This window comes from Hypanus sabinus, chromosome 13 (genome assembly GCF_030144855.1).
Source record: "Hypanus sabinus isolate sHypSab1 chromosome 13, sHypSab1.hap1, whole genome shotgun sequence".
NCBI classification, from domain to species: Eukaryota; Metazoa; Chordata; class Chondrichthyes; order Myliobatiformes; family Dasyatidae; genus Hypanus; species Hypanus sabinus.
Genome location: NC_082718.1, coordinates 18,278,086 through 18,300,643, shown reverse-complemented (window position 1 = coordinate 18,300,643; position 22,558 = coordinate 18,278,086). Strand labels below are relative to the sequence as shown.

Here is a 22,558-nt window from a genome sequence, read left to right as displayed (position 1 = left end):
CTCCAATCAAGTTGTTTCAGCTAGCCACTGCATCACATTGCTGGCCCTCCTGTTTTTACCATGTACATCCCCAATTTGGCTTGTTGGCTGTTATATTTCAATGTTATGAATATCATTTCCACAGGAGTTATTTTTTCTCTGGCTTAAGTTCTTAGTTAGATATCTACAGGCTTCAGTTCAGTATCTGGGAAGTGCCATTCAAGCTCATTTTGTGGAATGATTGAAATAGCTGAGCCAATGTCCAGTTCCATTTTAATTAATTTCCCATTCACTATTGGTGTACACCATATTGCTTGCCTAATGTTAGTTTTCACATTTTAAATCTCAAGGCTACTTAATCCTGTGTCACTCTTATCATTATCAGATTTTCCATCATCAGCATGCAGATTAGTACTCTTTTTGAAACTGCAACTTGACTTTTTAATCTTTTTCTCTTCCCTGTGCAGTCCATTTATTTTTGTCCAACATGCTCTTTGTATGTGTTGTACTTCATTGCATTTTCTGCAGGTTTTGCCTTTAAACCTGCATTGGTCTGATGTATGTGATCCCCATCCACAACATTACACAATTTGTTCAGCCAGGCAGGTTTCCATTTAGACGTTGTTATTTTGTTCACAATCACTTTCATTCCTGATTTGATTGTATCTCTGGTTGCGCTTTTACGCTGATACAATGATTTCAAGTGGTCTTTTAAATATGAGTTGTGCTTCAGTTACGAGTTGTTTTGGAATGATATTTGTAAGATTCTGCATACTAAATGATCTTGCAGTGCATCATTAAGCCCCTCACTGAACTGATAATCCTCAGACAACTTATTCAATTCAGCCACGTACACTGAAATAGACCCCCCTTCATTTTGGTTCCACTTATGAAACTTAAAGAGTTCTGCAGTCAACACTGGTTTCAGTTCTAAATGATTCTGCATTATGTTCACCATATCAGCAAAGCTCCTTTCAGTTGGTTTGGTTGGAGCAGTCAAACTTCTAAGCAGACTATATTATCTTCCACCATTTACACTCAGCAAAACTGGAACTTGTTTCTCTTCAGCTATTCCATTTGCTTTAAATTACTGCTCAAATCACTCAGTTTCCAAATCCAATTATCTGTTGTGCAGTTGAACGCATCTATCTTATCAATGTAGCCATTTCTGCTTTTTCTATCACCCACTACTTACTGTTTATAAGCCTGTGAATTCTGTCTGTTTTCTGCCTTTTTAATTTTCTTTCTCCTCTTGCAAAAAAAAACATGCTGTACTTTTTTTTTAACTCGAATGTCTTGCTGCTCTCCAACAGGTAGGTAGGTACTTACAAAACATTAGTTTATGTTTTGTAATTCCATAACACAAAACTAATCGAATGAAAAACACGGAGGTGGGGCTAACGTGTACTTCATTATGTTTTTACCTTAGTGACGTGCACACTTACAATATTGTGGTGTAATGACGCATGCTTTACACATACTTTCGCATATAACCCATAATGAATTATTTAAGCAAACAAAGAAGGCTTAATCAAACAATGTATTTGCAATATTACTCAAATATTACTAAGTTATTAAATACACAACCCAATCCTCTTGTTTGTTAACAACTTGAGTTTTGACTTATGGCACTCCATTTGAAAATAAAATGCCATTTTCCTACCTATATTGACTAGTACATGCAAATAATTAAGGAACAAGTAAAAGATTTTTAATTTAGAAAACTGAGTGACTAGAGAAAACTTTTTTTGTAGCAGCCTAATTTAAACACTGTGTGTTCTACAGGCTGATTGGTCAATCACAGGTCATCCACCTCAGTCACAAATCATTTTCATCCAAAACGGTATTCTGCTCGCTGAACAGAGGGAAATTCTGAAAAAGACTAATTATGTTTTAGCATGCTAGATAACTTTTTTAATCAAAGCTATTAACTAAATGTTACAGAGTTCAGACATTAACGTTAATTAAAATGTTGTGGGAGATACATGGGCAGATGTTATTAGAGAACATAGAACATTACAGCACAGTATAGGCCCACAATGTTTTGCCAACCTTTTAACCTACTTCTAAGATTATTCTAAGTCCTCCTTCCCACATAGCCCTCCACTTTTCTTTTATCCATGAGCCTTTCTAACAGTGTCATAAAGGTCCCTGATGACTCTGCCTCTACCACCACCCTTGGAAATGTGATTCATGCACCCAACACACTTTGTAAAGAAAAAACTTAACTCTGACATCCACCCTTATATTTTCCTCCAAGCACCTTCAAATTATGCCCCCCGTATTAGCTATTTCCACCTGGGAAAATGTTTCTGCCTGTCCATTCGATCTATGCCTCATCACCTTGTACACCTCTATCAAGTCACCTTTCATCCTCCTTTACTCCAAGGAGAAAAGCCCTAGCTCATGCTCCCTATCCTCATAAGACACGTTCAGTCAGAATCCCGGTAAAAACTCTTCTGCACTCTCTGTAAAGTTTCCACATCATTCCTGTAATGAGATAAACACTATATTTCAAGTGTAGTCTTAACTAGCATATTGTAGTGCATTATCTCATTGCTCTTGAACTCAAACCCCCCCCCCCTCAACTAATGAAGACTAACACACCATACACCTTTTTAGCAATTCTATCAACTTTGGCAACTTTGATGGATCTGTGAACGAGGATCCCAAAATCCCTCTGTTCCTCCACACTGCTATGAATCCTGACCTTGACCCTGTATTCTGCCTTCAAATATGACCTTCCAAAGTGTATCACACTTTTCTGGATTGAAAATGATTCTTTATAAGTTGTTCAGGCCATAAAACTGTTCTTTCTATTCTTGCTGCTTGAATTACTACCTGTAAATACATGCTTAAGATACTTAAGCAGGTCTGTTTTGCTGAGATGCCTTTTGCAAGGTGCCTTTGAGCAAATAAAAAAAGTAAACATTTAATCTTGATATCAAAACTATTTTTTCCATTTGAAGAAATTGCTGACCATTTCTAAGTTTGGTTGAGATGATGATAATTGCATGAGGCACATCATATTTCTGCCTTAGCTTTGGAGACGAAGTTCTGTTTGTTGCCAGCCGCAGAGAATTCTGGATCACAGAACTGAATCCAATAGATTCTATTATTATTTATTAACTCAAAATCTCTTGGTCTTTGAAGCACTTCTAATCTAATGGATATGTAAAAGCAATCAGCCACAGCGAGCAGGATCCTCTTTTGGTTTTCTGGATTATTTATTCTAGAAATTTTTCACCTTTGGAACTCACACTTGTTTCACTTGTGTAAGTCTTTGTTGGTGTAATGCAGTCCTTATATTCCATGTTGTAGGAACTAATGTAAAGCACATTTGGTTGTTTTATTTTAAATTCACTCCAAGAGAATTCACAAGCATGAGGTTGTGTCTTACTAACTTGATTGTACTTAATCTTCTATTCATTTAAATTAGGTCCAGATTACCGTGAATTAGATGTCTATTTACGCAGACAAGAATCTGGATTTGGTTTCAGAATCCTCGGGGGAGATGAACCTGGTCAACCAGTAAGTAATCTGTAATATTCATTTCAGTTTCCAGAATAAAAGCCAAAGAAGAAACATTTCAATCTTTACAACATTAAATAAAATCCTGATAATATATGGCAGTTTTTCAGAGGCTGACTGATCACTGCATTTTCAACATTACAATTTTAATTTCAAATTTCTGAATATCTGTTGTAATCTATTTGAATCTAATTCATTGGACTGTCATTGCAGTGAACATACTTCTCTAAATTCTGAGCCTGTACTTATTTTACTGAGTAATTAATTCTGAAATATAGACAAATTTCTCAAAGATTAGCTGACATTGCTTCACAGACAGCAATCTCTGTACCCTTCACTGCAAAGTCTAGACTTGCAGAGGTGGCAAACAGTGGCACGTGCTGGCACATGGCATGCAGTGCTGTCCCTCAATTCTTTAAATCTTTACCACCAAATGAAGCAGCAAATAATCTTTTACAACCAGAAAGCAGTGAGACGTTTTTACAGGAAATGTTACATGTTGGTTTAGTGCTAGCTAGATGATTGTGAAAACACAAAACATTGGATGTTTTCTTTTAAACCTCACAGACCTCCTGTACACATCAGTATTTAGATAGTAAACGGTTACAACAGTAATACCATTTAGAAATCATTATTTTTCAATTGTCTGTTTGAAAATGTTATATTTATACATTTTGAACGAGTTTTCTAAAATGCTTCATTTATTTCAGTCTCTCATTATTTCTTCTTATACCCATCTCACCTTTCTGGGGCACAGACCACCTATAGCAGCTCACCAGAATCCTTTATCCTGGACCAAACTTTCATGATGTCTGTCGGTGTAGCCTGTCTTTGAAGATCCTTCCTCTACCAGGGTGGGGGGTAGTCTTTGGAGCTTCTGTTGGAATTACTTTTGCACTGGGTTTTAATGGATAGGGTTGCTAGCCCCATGCCCAACTCTCCTCCTCTCGCAGCTGAGCTTGGGACCATCCATGGTGGAGTTCATTGTTATACTTTTATTAATAGTAATACAATGAATAAACATAAATAAGCAACAAGACCCATCCTTTTTCCTCAAAAAAATAAAGTTATTCCTTCTACCTAAGTGCATGACCATACACTTACTTCCCTATACTGCATTTTATTTGCCCAATCTTTTAATCTATCCAATACCTTGTGCAGACTCCTGATTCCTCAACGCAACATGTTCCTCTATCTATTTTGGACAGAAAGCCATCAATTCTGTCACCCAGATCATTAACATATAACATGAAAAGGAAGAGACAGAGAAACAGTACAGACCCCTGCACAACACCACTAGTTGCCAACTAGAAGAGAACCCCTTTATTGCCACTCGTAGCCTCCTTCTAGTCAGCCAGTCTTCAGTCCATGCTATTATCTATCCTGTAACACCGTGGGCTCTCATCTTGTTTAGCAGCTTCATGTGCAGCATTTTGTCAGAAGCCTTCTGAACATCCAAGAAAGCAATATACAAGGACTCTCTGTTGTCTATCTTGTCTGTTATTCCCTCAGAAGAATTCTAACTGATCTGTCATGCAAGATTTCCCCTTAAGGAAGCCATGCTGAACTTGGTCTATTCATTGTGTGCCTCCAAGTACCCTGAAACCTCATCCTTAGTAAAGGACTCATCATTGCCTCTAAAAGTGTACTAGATGTGGAAATGAAATTGAAAGGGGAGATAATGGCAAATCAAAACAGGACATGAAAGAAAGGTTACAAGAAGGCAGGAGAATGGAATTGTGAAGGAAAATAGATCAGCCATGATCGAATAGCAGATAAGGCTTGATGGACCAAATAGCTAATTTTGCGCCTATGTTTTGTGGTCTAATATTGTTACTAATTCATTAATCATTTATAATTTCTGCTGAAAAATATCGTGGCACACAAGAGAATTTTCAGGAAGATTATTGCCACTTTGGGCACATGCTCTCTGAAAGATTCGCAGTCTCTGGTCTAGAGAAAATAGAATTGATATGCATTTAAGTTACTTACAATCTATTCTCACCCGGTGCTGAAAATCAGTCCTAAAATAATGTTAATAAAATAACATTATTTGCTTTGCAAACCATCTGACTCAATTAAATCTCTCTGTTAAGTCTGCTCTGTTAAGTCTCTCACATGTATATTTTAACATAGATTTATGTTCTATTTTACTTACTGAAATACTGTCCATAAAAATACTTTAACTTATTTAAAGGAGATCTATAGGCAAGATTTTCTACACAGTGGGAAACTTTGTCAAGATCATCCCTAACTACAATTTTGCTTCTATGAACAAATTCTGGGCTAGTGTCATGGATCAAGATATTTTTTAAAAACTTGTATGTGATCCTCATTATTTCTTACAGCAACTACACATTCTACCCTACAAAAGTATTCTTATATAATAATTTAAAGAATTGAAAGTGCAATTTAACTATTAACCAAAAGTGTATGGTTGTAAGTTATGCTCTAAATCACTTACTTCAGCATAGTGAGTTAAACATATATGCTAGTTATGGACTTGTCTTAAATAGTTTGAGTGTAAGTAACATTTCCTGTTTTGCATGCCACCATCAGGTTGCAAATGAGAGTCAAGCAGCTGACCTTCTTGTTGGTTTCTGACAGGGCGTTTGGAGCTTGGTACCTGGAAGAATGTCAGATCCCATCTGGTGGCCACCCTTACAAATGTCTTTTTTTTTGAGAAATGCCTAGCATTTAATCAAAATCCCAAAGACTGTTACATATTAGTAATTTGTACATTGCATCTCTACAAGTGTTATCTAAGTGCAAAGTCTGAAATAAATGCAAAGCTAATTAAAACCCACAATCACTAACTGTTTAACACAGGGGAACACAGCCCAGTGATGATTAAACTAAATATTACCATGCATCCATATAGATTTTCAAAATGAAACCCTTACTGTAAAATATTACTAATATTCAAGATACAGAAATTAAAGAAAATTTGATTTACTGTTACGTGAACACAAGATTCCAGACTACATATTTCACCTAGTCCAGAAAGGACACGATCAAGAGGAATGGGTAATGTGAAAATGTCTGAACTGACATTTTCACATTATTCAACTGTCATCGGGAAGTCTCTGTCTGCATCACTATTTTTCATTCTTGTCATTTAAAAAGGAATACAAAACTCTTCACAGAGAAGAGAGCATTGCCAAGCAACAGCTTCAGTGGCAAACTGAGTTCAGAGATAAATGATATATTCATGAACTCATCAATGTCTGATCCACATCAGACAAAACTGTCTTCAATATGTTATTTCCTGCCAGTAGGGAAGCTGGAAGCTTGTCGTAATACATTAAGATACAGTAGGCTTCTCCTTCACCATTATTTATAATATTTTGATTCTAAAGGATTCTGAAGGTAAAGCTGAAGAAAAAATGGATAAATTGAAATCTTCCTCAATCAACATTTCACAATAGTGTTCATTCTTCTGGATTATCTATATCAACATAATTATGTTTCCTGAATATAAAATGTGAGCAGAATTTTATTTGAATTGAACACAATCAGTTGCAAATCTGGCAAATCTCAAAAATCACTTCGAACATAAATTGTTGCTTCGGTAATATCACCTTTACAATTAATTGAACCTGTTTAGTTGTTTTTAGAATCTAGCAGAGCTACTGTGACAGGCGTCACATGCTAAATACTGCAATGGTCATGTATTCTAAATTATCAATTTTTATCTTCCTACTGTGATGCAATGTACTTACTGTTTGAACAAATATCAAAATAACGTGAAAATTTTCACTCATAAACTGGAGCTAATTCTCCAATAACATTGGTAAAAGTGAGAAGTTATAACTTGTGTTTGTCTTCAATCATTTTAATTAGTGTTTGTTCTCACCTGGTTTATAGTACCATTAAGCAAAGTTGACATTTTTTAAATAACTGACTCTCTTTCTGTTTCATCGCTGAAGATTCTTATCGGAGCTATAATTACAATGGGGGCTGCTGACAGAGATGGTCGTCTTCGCCCAGGAGATGAGTTAGTTTATGTGGATGGAATATTAGTTACTGGAAAATCTCACCGTTATGTGATAGATCTGATGCATAATGCAGCCCGAAGTGGCCATGTCAGTCTGACTGTGCGAAGAAAGGTTCTCTCTATAGGTAAGTACTGCATAACTGTACTATTAGGAACAGTTCTCGTGCTTTGTGAGTGTAAACTTGAGTTAAATCCTAGTTTTGAATAAACTTAAAATTTACTCACCATTACAGTAAATTCTTTCTAGCTGTATGGGATAGGGACATGCAATTCCCAAGGATACTAAAATGCAGAAACAGCAGGGCTGCCTGTTGCTTCAGAAGGACAATTAATATGTTTCTTGTAGATTTAAGCAGTATTCTTTAGAGAATTCTTAAAATACTGTAACTTTTGATCAAATAATAACAGTATGGGTCTTAGGACTCCACAATTATAAGGAAAAAGTTCAACAAACTAAAACATCTTGTTTATGATATGTAACAGTGCTAGATTTCCTTTCCTGCTCCATCACACAGTGCATGTATTTTGGGATCTCGTGAAATGTTAGTAGATCCACCTCAAGTTCTTGCCATTTATCCTTCACTCCTTCCTACTCAATAAGGGTCAGGAATTTCAGGAATACTATGTGAGTGTGAAAGACCTGACATTTCTGGCTAATCTCTGGGCAGTTTCCTGATTGTGCTCCATGTTATGTTTTGAACTCCAGAAAATAATCAAAAGAAAAACATGGGAGCCCAGAATATGTGTGCACTTAGTTTTTCTTTAGCGGGGCTCTCACATATGACGTGGTGGTGTAATGACGTATGCCATTCAAGTACATTTATGTATAACCCGTATTAAATTACATAAACAAAGAATGCTTAATCAAACAATATATTTACAATATTACTGAAATACTAAATACACTACCATTCTCGCTGCTTAGCTATAAACTCTATCTCAATATATACTGTATCTCAACTCATATATGTAACATATTGCTCTCTAGTCACATCAGCAGTATACTACACCTACTCTATAGACATCCACAGCATGGTAATCAGGCCAAAAGATTTAATTGCTGTGGAAGCTTTCTTCCTAACGTCTTTCCTGACTAGGGAGATCACTCTGCTAAATAGGTGAGACATGGCTGTCAACCAATCTCATGCATCCTCTGTGGTGGTTGTAAGACTTGACTCTGGGACTGCAAGAATTGGTTCTAACAGCTCCAAGCACCTTTTTCCTCTAACAGTTGACTTTGCTGTACTCAACTGATTGATGCATTGTCTCTAGATTACACCAAACGCAATCTCCACTGGGTAAAAGAGTGGTCCTTAGTCTGTCCTTAATCTTTCCAAGTACCCACTGTTGGTTACTTCAGAAGTCCCTCACCAGGACTGTTTGTCCAGGTGTGAAACACTGAACCTCCTTGTTTGAGAAGCCCTCAATTTGTCGCAGCTGTTTGTCATGCATGCTCCTTCTAAGACTGGGACTGTGGATATCAAGGCGTGACCCAGGAACAGCATAGCTGGTGAGTTGTTGCTTGTGGAGTGTGCTGCACTGCAATATGCAAGGAGGAAATAGGCGGGCTTCTGATTGTGTTAGTGTAGTGTGTTCTGTTGACATTGCTTGCAGTGTCTTCTTTAAACAAACCTTTCTACCAAGCAATTTATAGCTGGATGGTACGATGCAGATATAATATGTAATTCATTTTCAGGAATGACTGAAACTTATGCCATAAACTCTGGTCCATTGTCACTAAGTGTTCTGGAACTGCAGTTCTTGAGAAGAGGCTATAGCGTACAAGGCTATAGTGGAGGCTATTGGGAACATTTCTGGCTGCCTTCTAGCTGCATCCACTGCCGCCAAGAAATTTGTGCCCATGAACTCTCTAGCAAAATCCAAGTAAATCCTCTCCCAGAGAAATGCAGGCCATTCCCAAGGATGAAGAGGTGCTACTCTTGTCATCTTCCGAACCTGTTGGCATCCCATACAGTGTGTAGCAAGCTGCTCGATCTGTTGACCTATCCCAGGCCACCAGACAAAACTTTGAACCAATGGTTTCATTTTGACCATGCCTAGGTGACCAGCGCATAGCTCCTCCAACACTGTAGCTCTCAGCTTGGACGGTGCAACAACTTTCAATCCTCACATAAGGCATCTGACAACAAGGGCAAGTTCATCTGGTGCTAGTAAAAGTAGGGTGACTGGAATTTATGCCACACATTCCAGTCATTTTGGGTTGCCATGTGGACCTGAGAGAGTGTGGAGATTTTTTCTGGTTCCCTTTGGATCAGCTCTGCTATAATAGGGAGACTTCTGATTTGCATTATTGTCACGTGGACTGTACTCTTTTGTAAATTTTTCAGGTATTTCCTGCTCCCAGGACAAATGGGACAATCCATCAACATTTCCATGATTAGTTCTCTTAAATTTGACATTGTAACTGTGGCCTAAAGAAACACAGCCCATCTCTGCAGCCATGCTGTTGCTGTTAGTGGATCACCCTTCTGTGGATTGAAAATGGGCACCAGTGGGTGATGATCCGTAATGAGGGGAAACTTCCTCCCATAAAGTACTGGTTGAAGCATTCTACACCCCAAAACAGACTCAGGCCTCTGTCAATTTTTCCACAACTTTTCTCTGCAGCAAAAAGGGAACATGATGCAAAGGCTATGAGGCATTCACTACCATCACTCACTGCCTCACATTGTTTTGTCCAATGCCATTTCTTCCTAATCTGTCATAATGAGTATTAGAATATTAGAAAGTTTTTGACAACAACAGACCATTTTGCCCAACAAAGCTTCCCACACTCCTATTTACATAGTGTGTTGAAATAACTAGCAACACACACAAAATGCTGGAAGAACTCAGCAGGCCAGGCAGCATCTGTAGTAGAGAGCATAGCTGATGTTTTGGGCCGAGACCCTTGTGCAGGACTAGAGAAAAAAAGTTGTAGATTTAAAAGGTAGGGGGAGGGGAGAGAGAAACACAAGGTGAAACCTGAAAGGGGAGGAATGAAGTAAAGAGCTGGGAAGTTGATTGGTAAAAGAGATACAGGGCTGGAGAAGGGGGAGTCTGATAGTAGAGGACAGAAGGCCTTGGAAGAAAGAAAAGGGGGGAAGAGGAGCCCCAGAGGGAGGTGATAGGTGGGCAAGGAGATAAGGTGAAAGAGGGAATGGGGAATGGTGAAGTAGATGTGGGGGAGCATTACCGGATTATCGAGTTTAGATTTGGAAGTCTCTCACACTCTGAACTACACAACTAGGTAGTTTGTTCCATGTGTCCACAACTGGCTTCCTGATGTTAGTCTGAAATCTCTGTTTAACCAGTCACCACCTATGGCGCTGTATCCTTAATGATAGATTAATTTAGTAGTAGCAGCTGGCATCCACCTTACAAAAATGTTTTTGAATACTTCTGTCATGTCTCCTCTCATTCTACATCTTCTTAGACTAAGACGATTTAATTCTTTCAATCATTCTTCATAGCCCTGCAGAAATGGAATGAGTCTAGTCACCCTTCTCTGAACTCTCTCCTGTGCCTTCACATCCCTCACACAATATAGAGACCAAAATTGTGCACAAGGTGTGGCCTTGCAAGCACATTATACAGCTTCAGGAGAATGTCTCTAGACTTGAATTCCACTGAGTGCATTATATAGCTCACATTCTATTAGCCTTCCAAACCACTTCTGTGCATTGTCTAGATATTGACAGTGAGCCCAAATCATTCTCATACAGTGCACTTTTAACTCAAACCCCCCCCCCCGATTGTATATTTATATCTAATATTTCTCATTCCTATATGCAACACTTTACATTTACCTACATTAAATTTTATCTGCCCACATCTGGATTTGGTTTAGACCTAACTGCATTGATTCTGCTGCCTGAATGTTATTAGCCCATCCCCCTAATTTTGTGTCATTGGCAAACTTTACTAGTTTATTTGTTAGGGGCTTATCCAAATCATTAATGTAAATGAAAAGCAGCAGCGACGCTGGAACTGATCCCTGTGGAACCCCATCATTAACACTGTCTAGGTGTGAAAATGATCCTCTCACCACAACTTGTTGTTTTCTGTTTTTGAGCCAATTCTGCACATATTTGCACACCTTACCCTGAATCCTTACCTCTTGTAATTTGATTATTAACCTCCCACGGGGTACCTCGTCAAAAGCCTTCTGAAGTTCCAAGTAAATAATATCAACCAATCTATTGTTATCATAAATTTTGATGCCTCTTCATAGAATTCCAACTTATTAGTAAAACATGATTTCCCCTTTCTGAACCCATGCTGGCTTTCTGCTAACATGCCTGTTCTTATCATCTGCTTTTCCACCTCATTCTTTCTTATTGTTTCAATTATCTTACCTGATGATATATGTTAAGCTTACTGGTCTGTTCTTACCAGGGGCAGTGCAGTCACCCTTCTTATATACCGAGAAGATGTTACCTCATTTCCAGTTCTTAGGGGCCTTTATCAGTCTTCAATGACTTTTGAAAATACATCTTAGCATTAGTTCACCGGGTGGAGCACAGTAGCACAGTAGCCATGTTTGGCAGGAGCCTGTTATAGTAATTGACAAATCCAAAGAGGACAGAAACTGTGATACATCATTTGGCCTTGGGGAATCCACCATTGCTTGAATTTTTCAGCATACTTGTGTAATTCTTGTGCATCAATGGTACAACTACAGTAAGTGATACTTGGCTTAAAGAATTCATACTTTTCGCATCATGCTGCGACCACAATGTTCTAATCTTTTAAAGACAGTCTTGAGGTAGATGTTCCTTGTCGTCCTTACCAATAACAGTGATGTCATTGAGGTTACATTGAGTGCCTCAGCAGCCTTGCAGGACCTGGTCCGTAGCTTTCTTCTGAAGTGTAGGTGCAGGTGATACTCCACAACAGTAACATAATTTGTTTGACCAGGCAAGTTTCTAATTAGATGTTGTTGCAATATTGTTCAAGCTCATTTTCATTCCTGACTGCAACTCAAATGCATCTCTGGCTGCTGTTTCCATTGATTAACAATTTCAATTGTTCTTTTAAATGTGAGTTGTGCTTTAGGTAGGATCTATTTTTGAATGCTTTCTTGTAAGATTCTGCAAACTAAATGATCTCTTAGTGTGTCATTAAACCCATCACTGAATACAATGCTCAGACAGTTTCTTCAATTCAGCCATGCAAACTGAAATGGACTCCCCTTCTCTTTGACTCCACTTATGAAACCTAAAGCACTCTGCAATCGATTGTGGTTTCGGTTCTCAATGTCCCTTCATTACGTTCATAATATCAGCAAAGCTCATTTCCACTGGCTTGGTTGGAGCAGTTAAACCTCTAAACAAGCTCTGTGCTTTTCCACTAATATACTCAGCAACTTGGCAATCATTTTTCTTTGGCTGTTTCATTAGCTTCAAAATACCACTCAATTCATTCAGTATACATCATCCAGTTACCTGTTGTGCAATCAATCACATCTATCTTTCTGATACAGTTTTTTTAAAGTTTATTATTATTACCCAGTACCCATTGTTTATAAACCCATGAATTTTGTTTTCTGCTATTTTTAACTCAACCATCTCTCTCCGCTTCCAAAGAAACACGAGCTGTGTTAACACTTTGCTGTACTTCAACAGGTGGGTAGTCATCTTGAATTAATTTTAAGACATCCTTGTTGCCACTGTTATGTTTTGTAACTCCAGAAAATAATCGAAGGAAAAACACAGGAGATGGGGTGACTGAGTTTTTAGTTTTTCTTGAGTGAGGCACTCACATATAACGCAGTGGTGTAATGACGTATGCCATTTGCGTACTTTTTACCTATAACCCATAATACATTATGTAAACGAAGAATGCTTAATCAAATAATATACTTACAATATTACTCAAATATTACTGAAATATTGATACACTACACTCCTGAATTAAGTGGCAGAGCATCAACAAGCTGTAGGCCTCTGGCATTCTGACTGAGCAATCTGTCTACTGAATGTGCACAAGGTACAGAACATCTACAGGTGTGCGCCACTTAACGTCTGATCGCATATACGACCATAGTCCCGATCGGAGAACGTGACATAGTGGACGTAACCAATCTCACGTATCACATGTCTCTTGAGCGCTATCTCTCTGTTTAATTTTCTTTCGAAAATATTACCGTAAAGTGCATCATGGCTTCCAAACGCAGCAAAAACCACTCCTAGTGATAGCAGCAGTCAGAGGCGAATGAAAAGTGTTGATTTGGAAGTGAAACAAAAGGTTATTTCATAATATGAAGGGGGAAAACCAGTGAATGCTATTGCTTGGGATTTAGGCATGTCGCACTCGACAATCACGACGATCCTGAAAAACAAAGAAAAACTTCTCGAAGCTGTTAAAGGATCGGCTTCACTGAAAGCTACAAGGCTCATGAAAATGCGAGAGGGGCCTATATTGGATATGGAGAAATTACTAATGACATGGATTGAGGACCAAACACAAAAGAGAATCCCCCTCAGCACACTGCTAAGGCACGGAGCTTGTTCGAAGTGCTTAAAGAAGAAGCAGGACAAGACTACGATATCGAGTTTAGTGCTAGCTCTGGGTGGTTCAAGCACTTCCAGCAACATTTTTCGCTGCATAATGTGAAAGTTAGTGGTGAGTCTACAAGTGCTGATGCGAAGGCAGCAGAGAATTTGTTGAAACCCTAGATAAGCTAATTGTAGAGGGAGGTTATTTGCCCCAGCAAATTTTTAATATGGACAAAACCTCCTTATTCTGGAAGCAACTGCCTGAAAGGACCTTCATTCATAAGGAGGCCAAGTCAATGCCAGGTTTTAAGGCTTTTAAGGACAGAGTGATAGTGTTGTTAGGAGGCAATGTTGCTGGCTACAAGTTAAAGTCACTTGTTATCTGACATAGAGAAAACCCCAGGTCTTTCAAGAACATCGATAAACACACACTACCTGTGTACTATAGGAGCAGTAAAAAGTCCTGGATGACACAAATGCTGTTTCAGAATCCCCTTCTAAACTGATGTAGCGGTGAGATGGAGAAAAACTGCTTAGAAGAAGGCATACCTTTCAAGATTTTGCTAATTGTCGATAATGCTCCAGGACACCCCCCTTTCATTGGTGACCTCCACCCCAACATCAAAGTGGTGTTCCTCCCACCAAACACCACCTCTTTAATACAGCCAGTGGACCAAGGGGTTATTTCTGCATTTAAGGCCTACCACCTGAGGAGAACTTTTGCTCAGGCTATTGTTGTAGCAGATGACACTGGCAAGACACTGAAGCAGTTTTGGAAAGAATACAACATCTACCACTGCATAAAAAACCTTACTTGGGCCTAGGATGAAGTAACCAAAGAATGCATGAATGGCATATGGAAGAAAATATTGAAGCGGTATGTGCATGACTTTAAGGGATTTGAAAAGGATGAGGGGATTGCAAAGATTAATAAAGCTGTTGTTGACATGGCAAACAAGTTCAACAATCTGAACTTGGACATAGATGATGAGAACATTGAAGAACTCCTAGAAGTGGTCCCTGAGGAACTAGCAAATGAAGAGTTGCTGGAGCTAGAGCAAGAGCGAATAGCTGAAGAAGAGGCAAGGGAAAAGGAAGCTGCAGAAGGAGAAGAAGAACAGGTGCAGAAGAGGTTCACTGTTAAGGGTTAGCCAGATTCTCTACAGGCCTTAACAGCTTGCTGAAGAGATGGACCCAAACACTGAACGCTTTTCACATGATAGAGAGGAATGCTCATGTAGCGTTTCCTGCATATAGAGAAATTTATGAAGAAAAGGAAAAGCAAACTAGGCAAGCAACACTGGACATATTCCTGAAGAAACCAACACCTCCTGAAGAAGTGGAACACTATGAGGAAGTTGAGAACAGTGATGTGGATGATCCTGATCCTCTTTGATAAATTGTGTGTTATATAGGCTATTTACATAAAAATTTAAAAAGTGAAAAAAATTAGTAAGTTTAAAATGAAATTAAAAATTATAGTGTATGTATGTATTATAGTGTACAGTATACAGTTTTAGTGTAAGTTTTTGGATATTTAGTTAATGCAGGTACACTACAGTACTCCATATAGGTTTGCTAAGTATATAATATGGAGTTCGCACAATGCCCAAATCACATAACGTCCGATTTCACAGAACGTATCATGGACATTAAGTGACGCATACCTGTATTCTAATTGTTTGAATGGACTGGAACAGCTGGGAAGGAGAAAGCAAGAATAAAGTAGTTCCTATTTTTGTATTAATTGAGTTTGATATAACATCTTGAATTCTTTATCTTTTAAAATGTTAATAACCTTTACATTATCACTAATCTTCTAAAGGTTCTGAATGTAAGCCACATTAAAAAGTGTTCAAATTCTTTAAAAGCTTTGTTTAGCCAGTAAAGCCTAGAAGTGTAGCTTTTCTGGTTGTCAAATGTCTTTCAGCAGTTTTATCAAGTGAGCTACTTCTGGTTCATCTGGGCAGTGCCATTACTTCACACTGGGCCCTGTCTCGAGGCCATTTTTGATTGACAAGGTACTTAACAGCAAATTACCATCAACAGATTTGCAAAAAGTAAGTCTGTTGTTGGTGTCTATGTCAGTTTGAGCTTGATGGTTCATTCCTGGAAGTAAGCATTGGATTATAAAGTGAAAAAATTGCTGTTGGAGAAAATGGCATTCATTACAATACTGCTTGTCTGCTGACAACTCTGTGCCTGCCAATCTGCTGTCAGCAAGTGAATTATTTTACAGAAAACAAACTAAACAAAGTATCTCTATGACAAACAGAACTTATGGCTGAAATTGCAGCAAGTTTTCTTGATAAAAGCCTTATGATTTTTCAGCAAATTCTTCTGAGTGGAAGGTAGTTGTTCACAACCACCATGCATATAGGCAATTTCCAACAGCAGCGTTGTGACTTCTATGCAAGTTAGAAAATACGTATATGGTGCAATATTGGGTGTAAATATCTTTAAGACCAACTGGTGACTGTACCTTTCCAATAATATTTCAGTAAATAACAAGGCAGAACCTGTCTGTTTATGTGAAAGTCAGGCATTTTTAAAAATGCCATCCCTCATGATATGCTTCTTTTGATAAAATACCCATATTTTTAATTTGAATCATCAACTACTTTCCAGTATTGATTTGAAATTACCTCCATCTTGGCCCTAAAAGACAACTCAGCAATACGTGGCTTAATGTTATAGACACAGTGTCTGGGAGATCTACCAAGAAGTAAAGCATCTTTTGAGTTTTATCCCTTCAAATAATTACCACAAGGATCAATGTGAGGGTAACTCTTGTGATCCTGTTTTCCCTTACATTAATAGACCATATTCAATTTGTTCTTCAGGTGGGCCATGTTCAGAAAATGGTCGAAGTACAGGATCAGTATCCACGCATCATAGTTCCCCAAGAAGTGATTTTGCCAGTCTCTCAAACAGCATACAAGCTCCTCCCACTGGTTCTTCACCTGCAGAGAGTTTGGTCAGTCATGCTGTTCAAGCAAATGATGTAATTATACACCGTAAAGAAAGTGAGGGCTTTGGCTTTGTGATCATTAGTTCGTTAAATAGGCCAGAAACAGGTGCAACACCAGGTAAGTGTAATTTTAAGGAAAAATCCTAAGCTGGTGTTTTCATCATTTCTTTATTGGCACTTCATTTTTTACCACCAGGACCTCCCACTGGAAATATAGCAATTCATTTTAATGAACAAATTTGTATCTATTTCTATCAAGAGGTCAGTTACATATTGTTAAGATTAAAAACTAAACCAAAACAACTTAAATTTATAATAATTGTAAAAATAATCAGCAAAATTAGCTTTATTGATTGGACATATGCTTTTGAAATTAACTTTACAGCAAGGCAAGCATTTGTTGTCTTTGAACTGGGTAATTAATGAGACTATTTCAAAGGGAATAAAGCACAACATGAAATTACTAGATTATCATTCCTAAGGGATACAAAGAGGATCCAAAGGATAACTTGTTTTCTGATTTTCTCTGTAAAGGAACCATCCCATCACTATCAAAGAGCTTTGCAGCAACCAGTTCATTCCAACATTACATTCCAGGACATTTAGATTAGTTTTGGATGTTATTCTCTGATAAAGTAGTGGCTTTCTTCTGCTACATAGGAAAAGATATGTAATGTACTTGAGAACTGAGTGAGAAAGGTAATTAAAACAGATTACTCTCAAAATAGTCGGGGAGCATCTGTGAAAAGTAAAACAATAGTGAAAAAGAATTTTTCCTTGAGGTAGAATGAAGGTGATCTACAATCATTTTGTTGCAATCATACGACAGAATACTGGGAGAATTGAGTAGTTTGTTTATGAGAACCAGGGTTTAGAGGAGTTTAGTCAAGATAGTGTTGGGAATCAGTAGGCTTTTGATTGCTATTCATTAATAGACTCAGCCCCAAAATGAATACTGGGAAGTTGTGGAAGGGAAAAAGATCAGTGATCAACCATGCAAAGCACAGAGAAGAACCCAAATGAGACCAATGAAATTTTCCAGTTGCATAGAACAAACAGCATTAATGCAATTATCAAGCTCATGACAAAAATGGTGAAGGAGGAATTGGAACACTTACAACATGTAAACCAAACTGACTAGGGGGACTTCACTGGCTCTGCAGAAATTATAACTAGACTTAGTTAGATAATTGTTTCCATAAACATCTCATAAACAAAGCAGTCTCGAAATACACAATATCCTGATGTAGAGTTTGAGCCAAAATATTGACAATTACTTTCCCCCATTGGTGCTTCTCGACCTGCTGAGTTCCTCCAACAAGTTGTTTGTTGTTCCAGACTCAAACATCTGTAGTCCTTTGCATCTCTATAAAATACACAACAAAGACAGGACAATCCTGCTATTTATATAAATTACTAAGTGACTGCTAGTGTAACTCAAAAATAGATAAAGGAGATAAATTTTTTTAAATTTTTCTCTCTTGATAGAGGTGGGGAGCAACTTGAGCCCTTGATCTTGTGATAGTTCAGACATTTTTGGAAAAGTTGTAGGAAAGCAGGATGGTAGATGATAATAAACTAATAAGTAATGTAGATTTGTGTTTGCAAACCTTCTCTAAGTCTTTAAGCCTAATTAATGATATATTACTTTGTTGTGAATCATGAAGTTAAGACTAATAACAATGCTTCATTGGTATACCCCAAATAAAAAGCTGAAAGAACTCACAAATCCAATTCACATCAATGGCCATCAGTTGATCAATACCTCTGCTGAAATTCAAACTAATAAAGCATAAATCAAGGCATCTACTCTTATGACAATAAAACACCTTCCAGTATCTTTCTGTGATTTTTAAGAGATCTTAATATAGTCTTGTTTAAAGAATAATCTCTTGCCATATATAGCAGACTTAAGCTTACTTAGTCTCTGGAAACCTGTTCATATTTCTCTTGTCATGACTGAAGCTATTTAAGTTGAACCAGTTTCATTTAGTAGATGCATAGAGTTTTCAGACTGGTGTTTGTTTTTAAATTTATCCTTTTCCTATGTTTCATTTTTCTCTAATCTCTACCCTACACATTGCATTGATTGGACAGAAGAATGTGACCCCTGTTCACATGATAGAGTATAGTCACTACTGGTTCATAGAAGATGTACTTATTCAGTAACCCCACAATTGTTAAGTGTTCTGTGCTGTTGTGTATCAAAAAAATTGTGTATTTATAAGACATTGTCAGTTTGCAGTGATACTAACTATATGGACTATATCTCTGAGAAACCATATGATTAATTTTATTACCCTGTTGTCTATATAGTGTTGGTATTTCAGTGTTAGTAATTTGCAAGGCATCTACTTTTCAATATTTGCAGTGAAATTGTATGTTCATTCTCAAGATGCATTGCATCACTAATACAGAATAACTGTTTATTCCAGTAAATTCTTTCAACATTTTCTAGCACTACTAAGAACATGGTGACTAGAACTATACACAATATTTTCAAATGTGGTCTAATCGATGTCTGATACAGCTACAGCATGATGTTCCATTATGATCAGTGATCCTGTCTATGAAGGCAAGCAAACCAAATGCCTTCTTCACAACATTATATACATGTGTCACTATTTGCAAGGAGCCATGGACTTACACCCCAAAGTCTCTCTGTTCACTAATACATCTGAAATCATTGCTGTTCACTGTCAGTATTAGATATGACCCAAAATGCATTACCTCAGACTTATCTGGATTAAATTCCATCTTTGCTTAACTTTCCAGCTGATCTATGTGAGTCCCTCTATATCCTTGGGTAACCATCCTCAGTATCTATATCAACAAACTATTCATTTATTCAGAGATAGAGTGCAAAACAGGCCCTTTTGGGCCAGCAACCCACTATTTAAACCTAGCCTAATCATGAGACAATTTTCAATGACCAATTAATTTACCAACCAATATGTCTTTGCATTGTGGGAGGAAACCAGAGCACCCAGAGGAAACCCATGTGATCACAGGGAGAACATAAAAAAACTCCTTACAGATGGTGCAGGAATCAAACTACAAACTGAGCCCTGAGCTGTTACAGTGTCACAATAACCACTACACTACCATGGCCCCCTATCAGAGGTTTATAAATGGTTGAGTTTGAGTGGTCAACTAGAATGGGAAATCAAGTTATCTGGGTGGTTTGGGATGGTGGGTGAGGGATGAGAAAGCTTGGAAAGGTCATTGGGAGAACCAAGGTGCCAGTACTGTGTACAGTTTGAATGGACTTTTGTAGATGGTTGCTTGATGGGATGGATGAATGGCATGTATTAATTTTGAATCATTGTTATCATTCTGTGTTGATGTAATAATTCCATTACAATTTTAACTTACTATTAAGAAATGAGGGCAATGAATGCTGTTAGTATTTCCAAGGAGGTTATTACTCACCGGAGCATGACCAATGGAGATGTTCAGTCAGCAACAACCATTTTAGCTGAAATATACCTCGAGCAGTATGGACCCACAATAGATAACGTAGAAGTAAGGAAAATAAATTGTTAACTTGTGCTTTCAGCTTCTTAATAAAGCAAAATAATGCTAGCCCAAGCAGTATTTTTACATATCAGGGTTATCATTAACATATGAAATCTTGTTACATATTACATAATTTTCTAAAAATGCTGTATAGTTGAGAGGTTATACAACTATGTTCTTATTTGATCATTTATTGCAGAAGACAGCATTGATTTCCCAATGCTAATTGGGAAAATTGTGCCGAGCGGCCATAGTATTTCTGATGAAAGTATGCCCATAGTGCTATTGGGTAGAGAATTCTAGTATTTAGGGCAAGCAACAATGAAGAACAGCAATATACAGTATATCCAAGTGAAAGAATTAACCCTTGTCTCAGTCTTAAAAACGTGTACCTCCGATTCTGAGACTGAGAACTGTGGTTCCAGAATCCATTGTGATAGAAAACATCCATCCTGGACCCAACCTGTAAGAATTTTGTAATTTTCAATGAGATTTCATTTTCCTAAATGCAGGAGAATACAGACCAAGTGCACACAATCCCTCCTACAGCAAAATGGCTAATGCTGGAACCATTCTAGCAGATCTTTGCTACACTCCCTCCATGGCATGTACATCCTTTCTTAAGTAAGGAGACCAAAACTGTAGGCAGTACACCAAGTGCGGTCATTGTAAGACCCTGTATAATTACAGAAAGACTTAAACATTTAATACCCCTTGTGTTAAAAGTTAACATTCCGTTTGACTTCTAATCACTTCAGGTTGACATTTCAGGCTGTGACCCCTCAACAGAACCAGAAAGGAAAGGCGAAGAAGCCAAAATAAGAAGGTGGGGGAGGGGAAGGAATACAAGATGGCAGGTGAAATGTGAAGCCAAGTGAAGGGGAACGTGGGTGGGTGGTTGGGGAGGGCAGATGAAGTGAGAAGGTGGAAGGTAATAGGTAGAAAAGATAAAAACTGAAGGAGGAGAAATCTAATGGGAAAGGAGAGTGGACTATGGGAGTAAGAGAAGGAGGAGGGGAACCAGAGGGAGGAGGCGGGCAGGTGAGGATAAGAGAAGGAGTAAGAGAATGAGAATAGAAAGAGAGAAGGGGATGGGGAGAAATTACTAGAAGTTAGAGAAATCAATGTTAGTGCCATCAGGTTGGAGGCTACCCAGACAGAACGAGAGGTATTGCTCCTTCATAGTTAGTATGTCCTCGTCGTGGCAGTAGGGGAGGGCATGGACCTACGTATCAGAACAGGAAGTAGAGTTAAAATGGGTGGCCATTGGGAAATCCAGCCTGTTGAGGCAGATGAAGCAAAGGCACCTGACAAAGCAGTCACTGGGAGGACCAGATACAGTAGATGACCCTGACAGACTAGCAGGCGAAGCATTGCCTCAGGAAGGTTATCTCTGCAGTCCCTAGGTGGCTGGTTATTAAATTGCCACTTGTTCAGTGAGCTGTGGTGTATAGATAAAATGAAGAGAATGGTATTTTGGAATCATTTCAAGTCATAATCGTGGGTGGCACGGTAACATAGTGTGGACGACACAGTAGCATAGTGGTTAGCACAGCACTTTACAGTTCCAGTGACCTGGGTTCAATTCCTGCAGCTGCCTGTAGGGGGTTTGTACGTTCTCCCATAACCTCATGGGTTTCCTCCAGGTGCACCAGTTTCCTCCCACAGTCCAAAGATGTAATGGTTGGTAGGTTAATTTGTCATTGTAAATTGTCCTGTGCTTAGGCTAGGGTTAAGTTGGGGGGTTACTGATTATCGTGGCTCAAACGCCCAAAAAGGCCTATTCCATGCTGTACATCAATAATAATTGTATAAAATTTCATTGTAGAACTATGCTCTTATTTCATTTTCATTGAAATTCCATGGGAACTATTAAGTGTTGCTCAATATGCATATGCTTTACTGTGCTGTGATTTATTGGCTCTTCCTTGTACAAAAATAATGAATATCAATCTGCCCACAACAATCTAACACGTCATTTTAATGACTTTCAGTCCTTGAGTTATAGATTTCAAAGTATAGCTTCACATTCCTGCAGCACAAATATCAACTGCTAATGAC

The 22,558-nt window shown here is 38.1% G+C and overlaps 1 protein-coding gene across 14 annotated transcripts in view; it reads left to right on the top strand.

The window, feature by feature from the left end:
* The window catches only part of magi2a (membrane associated guanylate kinase, WW and PDZ domain containing 2a), a 552,919-nt gene that overhangs the window by 475,721 nt on the left and 54,640 nt on the right, over positions 1–22,558 (top strand). For all 14 annotated transcript variants that reach the window (XM_059987234.1, XM_059987231.1, XM_059987235.1 and 11 more), the window contains 3 exons: positions 3,419–3,510; positions 7,440–7,632; positions 16,851–17,096. In XM_059987234.1, coding sequence (XP_059843217.1) covers positions 3,419–3,510; positions 7,440–7,632; positions 16,851–17,096 — 531 coding nt within the window. The remainder of the gene's footprint in view (positions 1–3,418; positions 3,511–7,439; positions 7,633–16,850; positions 17,097–22,558) is intronic.